The 7793-nt window shown below is 30.3% G+C and overlaps 1 protein-coding gene across 1 annotated transcript in view; it reads right to left on the bottom strand.

The window, feature by feature from the left end:
* Window positions 1–1882: 1882 nt before the first annotated feature.
* LOC106678055 (cathepsin L) overlaps window positions 1883–7793 on the bottom strand; it is a 14565-nt gene continuing 8654 nt past the window's right edge. Inside the window, exons 4-5 of the mRNA XM_014416348.2 lie at window positions 6871–7052; window positions 1883–2308 (exon numbers count right to left, since the gene is read on the bottom strand). Coding sequence (XP_014271834.1) covers window positions 1957–2308; window positions 6871–7052 — 534 coding nt within the window. The 3' untranslated portion in view covers window positions 1883–1956. The remainder of the gene's footprint in view (window positions 2309–6870; window positions 7053–7793) is intronic.

Genomic DNA, 7793 nt, shown 5'->3' on the forward strand with positions numbered 1-7793 from the left:
AGATACCAATCCTGCCATGATAAACTTCCCAAAATCACTTGTTTCTAACCTGGATTATCCTTCATTACCTAATAATCCTCCCAGACGTCTGAAAAGCAGATGGCCTCGAGATCTTCTCCTTTATAAATGTTATTGGAGTTCTATCAATAGGTAGATTCTCCACATGTTTGTATCATGTCATTTGATCATCTGCAGCAAATTTACTTGTTTTATATATTTACATACAGTTGTAAATAACAAGAAATAAATTATTGAAAAAAAAAATTAAAGGAACTAATTTTTAATAACTAAGGAAACATACCATTTTTAAGTTTTCGTCATATCAATCATCTAAAAGATTCCTCCTCCCCCCCCCCAAAAAAAAAATTAATACAAAAAATATATATACAATTAATAGAATAAATTAAAAATACCTTATTTAATCTTTAGAGCTATTTCAAACAAGACGTACAGAAAGGACATTCAAATGTCACCTATTCTGATTCGTTTAATATTAACGTCATGAATACCATTTATTATTAATACTCATTGCTTACATTTTAATTATTTAAGAATACATATCTAAACAAGGTTCAGTAGATGAATATCATGTGCGGTATAACAGAAGGAGTATGATTAATGATATAATTAAAATTTTGCCTAATTTCACATGCCAGGGAAGAGTTAATGATACATTTCATTTTCTTCAACGATTTCCATTTTAACGTGCATACTTTATCTTCAAACCGACAACCTCATGTAAAAATGTGTCTAAATTACTATTGTGAGGTGTTAGTAATTTGGTTGTACGGTTTTTATATTATTACAAATTTGTAGATAACATAAGCTATAAGTTAATATACGAAATCCTTTATATAGTATGACATATTTTTAAATCGATTATAGAAGGTGTTTAAACATAAATACATAACATTTTCTATGAAACAAATCGTTGGAAACTGCAATTTATCCAGTCTTGGTTTGATTAAATCCTATGATGATGAACAATAGAAGACAGTTTGATGCACAGTATAATACAACTACGATTTTTACTATCTGATGAATATAAAAATCAAAACTAATCTTTTCCCTTTCTTCTTGGTATGAAACCTGCATTTTTTTCATATTGGAATAGAAACATCTGTATTTTTCTAGTATTTCATCTGTTTAGTTTGTACTTTTGTTTACCTTCCATTAACTCTTTGATGTTGTTATTTTTGCTTGCTTATGTTACTCCCAATTTATCACCTCACCTTTAATCAACTCAGTTTTGCTCTGGCCTACTTGGAACGGTAAAGAATGAGCATTGATCTCACCAGTACACTCCTTGCATGAGGTATTTTTTTCTCTTATTTAAACATTTTGCTCATCTGGACACCTCCTGCTTTTCTTATTAGAAATCATGACCCGTGGCTAGTTCTTAGATATTTTACAAAATATGGATTCTTCAGCCCCTGATAGAAGAGCTACAGTTTACAATTTCAATTCTAATTGCATTGAAAGTAATTGTAAAAGTTTTTGCCATCATCAGATCTAATTATATTAAAAAAATAGTACTAATCCTCTACTATGAGATAAATACTCACGAGATACCTAGAACAGGATAAAAAAGTAGGGTTTTCATGGCGTGTTAAACAATGTTTGGTTTAACCTCACTACAAACTTGGAGTAAAGTGAGACCCTCTTCGGTAAATATTTGAAAATCAGGTTGCTTGAAATTTTATTTTGAGTCAGCTTTCATAATAATTTTAAATAATTTATGGAATAATGTATGATTATGAGAAATAAACTTCGTTGTATTTTTTTAAAACATTTATTAAAAAAATATAAAAAAACTACTCAAGAAAAAACAGATATTATTATTTTAGTGTTTCTATCTGTGAAAACAATTAAGTCCCACATAATGAATAGAGTTAAGCCTAGATAAAATTTATTTTTGTATTGCAACCTGATAGTTATAATATTACTTATTAATCATCAATGGATTTTCAGATAAACCGCATAGGACGCGACACCGCACCTGTTGTGGCCACGCTTGAGGTGCATGAAACCACCTTGGCCCCAGCTGGAAGTCCACCAGTTCTGGAGGATCCAACTATGCTTGGTGTAGCCTACCACGAGCATGGCGTGATTCAGTGTGTTAGCGTCGCAGCTCCTGTCATCGTAGACTCCGGAGTGGTAGAGCTGGAAGGTGTCAGGGTTCGCATTGACGGAAACAGCCAGCGGTCCGACTGTGGCCACCGCCTTCTTCAGCGCTTCTTCGTCTCCGTACGGCAGGACACCCCAAGTCTTCACGCTGACTCCATCTTTGTTGTAAAGTGCCTGAGGCCTACAACAAGAATATTGAAGTGTATAAATGCGATAATCATATATTAGGGAGAGGAAAGGGAGACCAAGGTTATGAATACTGAAGATAGAGTTAGTATCGACTAAAGTGGATGACCACCTAATTATGTAAATGGAGTCTCTATGGTAAGTATGCAATACACTCTATGCAAGAGAGACTGTATCTATTTAGACAATGCTCTGCTGAAAGGTGATAATACTACAGGTAATGTAGGCTTACACCAAAATATAAATATCGTTTTGAAATTTATTTAAATTCTTCAATATATCATCAAATGTAAACTTACATACTTACAGAATATTATATTCAATAAATGGGCCGTGATTCACTGTTAGACATTTGTCATAGACATTTTTATATGTCAATTTTATGCTTATCGGTTTATGTAAAAATATTAAATGTTTTAAATGAAAATATAATCATTAATAATATATCACAAATAACACTCACCACTTTGAAAGTAAAATTTCATTGATAATGCTTTTCATATATGATGATATTCCTACCTGGATATAAAATCTGGTTGTTAAAAAGAAATTCAACTTATCCTCAACATTTTACAAATTTTGTATTGGAGGTAGATGTTAATCATAATAATAATGTGATTCGCTACAACCCATGAAAGGTCATGGATTCAGTACTTTGTAAGAAAGAACTAATTATAGAACAAAGTTTGTACAAGGTGATATTTTCAAGACCACACTTAACCGCAAGATTTTTCCCAATTATGGGTACTCACTTTATGAGGTTGGATGGACGCCACGAGGGCTCCGGAACCCACAGGGTTGACTCACGGTTACAGGGTAACAGATAATAAATATCTGACAGCGTATTCGAACTAGGGTCCTTGGAGTTCGTACCAAGGTGTCTTGCCACTATGCCACCACGCTCCCTGTGAGATAGGTGTTAGATTAATTAAAATAAAATTGTTTTATAATCCTTAGAAACAGGATAAAAAGGCCAGCTCACTCAAAGTTAATTAAATTAACTTATAATCAAATTATTGCCAAACTGGACTTCAAAAGAGATCAGTATATCTGTCAAATTCTTGAAGTTGGGCTTCTAGTTTCGAATAATCCCTTTAACGTTTGAGTCATGAAGAAAAAGTAGATTTAAAAAAATATAAATAAATTAAGCTAAACGAAGATAATAATAAATAACTTGAAAATCAAATAAGCTATTTGAACTAACTGCAAAATTAAGTCATAGAAACCCAAACACATAACTTGAGAAATAAGAAGGTCTATGAATAAAATAAAAATATTTGTAAGAGAAAAGCTAAAATGAATCCTAAATCCTGAGAACCAAAAGAGTAGATATATTCACATTCATAACTTAAACATAGGGACAAATTATTGATGTAATTATTAAACATGTTAGATTGCATCTGATGTCAAGCGAATACAAAATTTTTATTTCTCCAAAATATTATTTAACAAAATTTAATAGCTTATTGAGAAATATAGATGTAACAAAGAATATTATAGGGGAGTATTATAGGCCTGTTCAAAAATTTTAATAGCACGCATAACTACAAACCCTTTCTTCCAAGTTTAAAATAAAGACCATGGCCCAGATAATAATATTCCAAGAAGTCGCTATAGGTAATGAAAATAAATAATTATTATAAGTTCATTTAATTATTAAGCGATCTTTTCCGCCAGGAACGTTTGACAAGACCACCTGGCCAATAAGCATGCCTTGGTTCCGTATCCCATTCATCACAAATCATAGGGTCATTTTCAAACCTGTAATTTATCAATTACTACCAAAAACAGAAACATAGATTTCGACAACTGATTATAGCCTACCTCTTGTTATCGTGACACGGAAAAATTGAAAATATATGCGACATGATTAACAAATAAATCACAACAATATTAATAACTACTAAACCTCTAATCATCCCTACCTTACCTTGTGTCACTACTCTAAACCCGTAAGAATTGGGCTAGCCAAAATTAGGTTTACAGTTAGTTCGACATATTTATTATTTTATCGGTACGATTATATTGATTTTCATAAAATATAGTTTAATTAATTTAAAACACAAACGTTTTACTATAAATTTGAACCTTGAAATAACGATACATAGGTATTATATTCATAAAAATAAACCATACGATTTTAATACTTTGAAAAAAAATGCCAAAGAGATATCTCATTTCAACAATTATTTATAGGATATCTTATATATGTTTTCTGACTGGAAACACTTTCGAAATGTATCTAGAATGAAAGAATAATTTTTATTAATTTATTATTTATTAAAGATATAAAGTTTTTTGTAGTATTATAGCTTATATAATTAATGAAGTTTAAAACGATATTTATTTCAAATATACATCGAATTGGTATATTAGGACTCCATCTTGACAAGAGACATCCTTGGAATCATACAAGACTGAAACTGCTCGTAGATTTGGATTGCTACAACACCTACTTGACAAACGCTCTAAACTTCCCATTCACTACAAAAAATTATTATATATTATAATAATCAGAACAATTTGAACATATGTAATTGAGCTCTGGGGCTCTACCAAACAATCAAATTCCTCTCGCATCGAAACTCGTACGTAAAATCCGTGATGATCCTTATTACGTTACAAATAAACTCTTTCACTAAGACCTTTACGTCCCATTCGTTACAGATTTGGCCCAAAACAGTTATGCCTCTCTTCATTCCAAACTCTTTACCCATCCTAACCCATTAGTTCTTAATCTCTCATCCATAACAATCCCTGATAATCCTCCGAGGCGTCTGAAAAGAAGATGGCCATGGCGCCTTATAATTTAAATTAATGCTTGAATTACCACCTATGGGTGGTTCCTTCCCAAGATTTTCAAGTTTTTGAAACATTCATCCAATTTACTTATTGTATTTATTATTTTGTACATTTGTAAATTACATTAAATAAATACATTTTTGAAAAAATCTAATGTGATCCAAATGCTATATCTGTATTAATATTATAACATCTTTTACTTTATTAAATTTTGTAATTCAATATTAAATTCCCAAATTAATTTAGTTATAAATACTTTATAAAATTATTTTGTATTTATTGAATATTTCCGATTTACACAAGGTGTACAACCAGATAAAAACCGAGAAATTTCAGGAGCCGATTTTGCATCTTAATTGAATATTATTGAACATTGGAAACTAAACTAAAGATTAAAAAAATATGAAGAAGATAGTTAGGATTTTGGTCAACAAAAAAAAAATAGTTTTCAGCTATTTAGTATATTAGTATTAATATAATATTAATATTTTATGTCTTCCTTCGTTTTATTTATATATATTTTTCTTATCGCTTATTTTTAACATATTATTTATACTACCTTTTTGTATCTTATTGTTGTAATGTTCTTAGTTGTTTTTCTTGTATCATTTTAGCTCTGATGAAGCCAATAGTAAAGTAGGGCCATTAAATAGCTGAAAACTATTTCGTTTTTTTAGAACGCAACCCTGAACAGCTTCTTCATATTTTAAGTTATACAGGCAACCATTTATATATATATAAATTAGAAACTTTTTTCACTAAAATAAACTATTAAAATTGAAAATAATAAAAACTTTACTAGAGTTTTTTAATGATAAAAATTTAACTAATCTTAAGGAAAATTCATTGATATTTTCTACATTAAAATAAAAATTAAAAAAAAAAAAAAAAGAAAGGAGCAGTTGAGTTCCGTCACTAATTATTCCGTCATTATTTTTGGAAGTATGATGCGATTTAATAATGCACAAAACCCTGAAAGAAACCAGATTGATACAAAAAAAAAAACTAAGATCTCTAAAAGACACTTTCTTAATACTAACTCTATGTTCAGGGGTTGTAAATGTGTTTAAAATATTAAAAGCTTCAAAAATCGCTCATAAAATAACAGTTGTGATAGGAATATGTTGATATTCCCGAAAGAGATTTTTTTTAACACAAATTCGATTCGATACATTTTAAATAATTTCCATTCTTTAACTCAATTTAGAGGGATTTTGATTACTTGGGTGAGGAAAAAGCCGTGAAAAAATATTTGAACAACATCAGTATGAAATCGTGACAGAAAATATCCATGAATCTCCTAAATCACGTTCTAAGTTTTATGAAACGGATGTTAAATGCACCAACAGTGTCTGATTATCTTCGCTGTGTTGAAAAAGTCTATTATTTTTGGGAAACAAATCATAATTATTTAATATTAAATGTATGTATATTATAAATAGATTGTAAACGGTTGGTGAGAAAAAACGTAGGAGGTACGTTCAATGCTTATTTGAATAGTGAGCATGGCTGTTAAATATTTATTTATTTCTGTTTTTATGATTCATAATTTATTAAAATACAAAAAGAAAACAACTCATTTATATTAAGTACTTTATTACGATATAATTGAGAATTTTCTAATAAAAAGTCCTAATTCTCTGAAATGTCGGTAAATAAAAAACGAATCAAAGATATTTTTTTCCTCATTTATTTCAATTGTTATAACTAATAATTAAATTTATGTCAAGCATAACAACTTCAAATGGTATTTACCTGCACAAGGACTGCTTACCCTTGTATGGGTACTTATCCCTCGTTAGGAGATGATATCGTTGCAAGTACTTGGCAGTGTTCCTCAGCGAGCCACCTCGACATCCGAGGTTACCATACAGCACGGAACAGTCAATCAGTTGTTGTTCTGACAACTCGGAAAGGGTCCCGTTGTTCTTGAAAACCTAAAATAACAAACGAAATCTACTAGGATTATAATGAGGTTTTTGGAGGGTTAATGCAATAGTTTTTTTGGATAAAACATCTCAAAACCAAATCAAATTCAAAAACATGTGAAAACACCGTAACATTTTTGTGATATCTAAAGATTTTTCAAAATTGACGAAATACCTACAGTTCTACCACTCACATTAATTGCTTTGAAAATTATGATGTTCCTCAAAATGTAGTGAGATTGGGTAAGATGGTGTGAGAATTGGCCAACTCGGAATCAAGGAAATTATCATTAAAGCTATTAGTTTTCCCATTTACCCTCGACAGTGATGCATTAGCTCACATCAACAAGCGTTATCACGCTCCTTTAACACAATATTTTGTAACTGTCACAATTACTATTACTTCGTTAAAAACTGTGATGAATATAACTTAACTGTAACTGTAAGCTTACATTATAATAAAGAACTAGTTGTACACAAACAAGTACGCACAACTGAACTGAAGTTTTACCTGTGAAATTTCTTTCTTTTTTTTTTTGCAATGTTACATTATCATTAAAACTTGTTCACTTTATGTGGTAAGATTTTTCCAGCCTTTTGTACTGGTATGTATAGTCTCTTTATAAAGGAAAGGTTCCTAAAATCAAGTAGCAGAATCTTCCTCGAAGAAAGGTTGCCAGTTTCTGTATCAAGAACTGTATCTTTATACTATTACTCTGATGGCTTTTATCCGAGTTTTTTGTTTGTCAT

Source organism: Halyomorpha halys, unplaced genomic scaffold (genome assembly GCF_000696795.3).
Source record: "Halyomorpha halys isolate HHAL.00 unplaced genomic scaffold, Hhal_1.1 Scaffold121.1, whole genome shotgun sequence".
Taxonomy (NCBI): domain Eukaryota; kingdom Metazoa; phylum Arthropoda; class Insecta; order Hemiptera; family Pentatomidae; genus Halyomorpha; species Halyomorpha halys.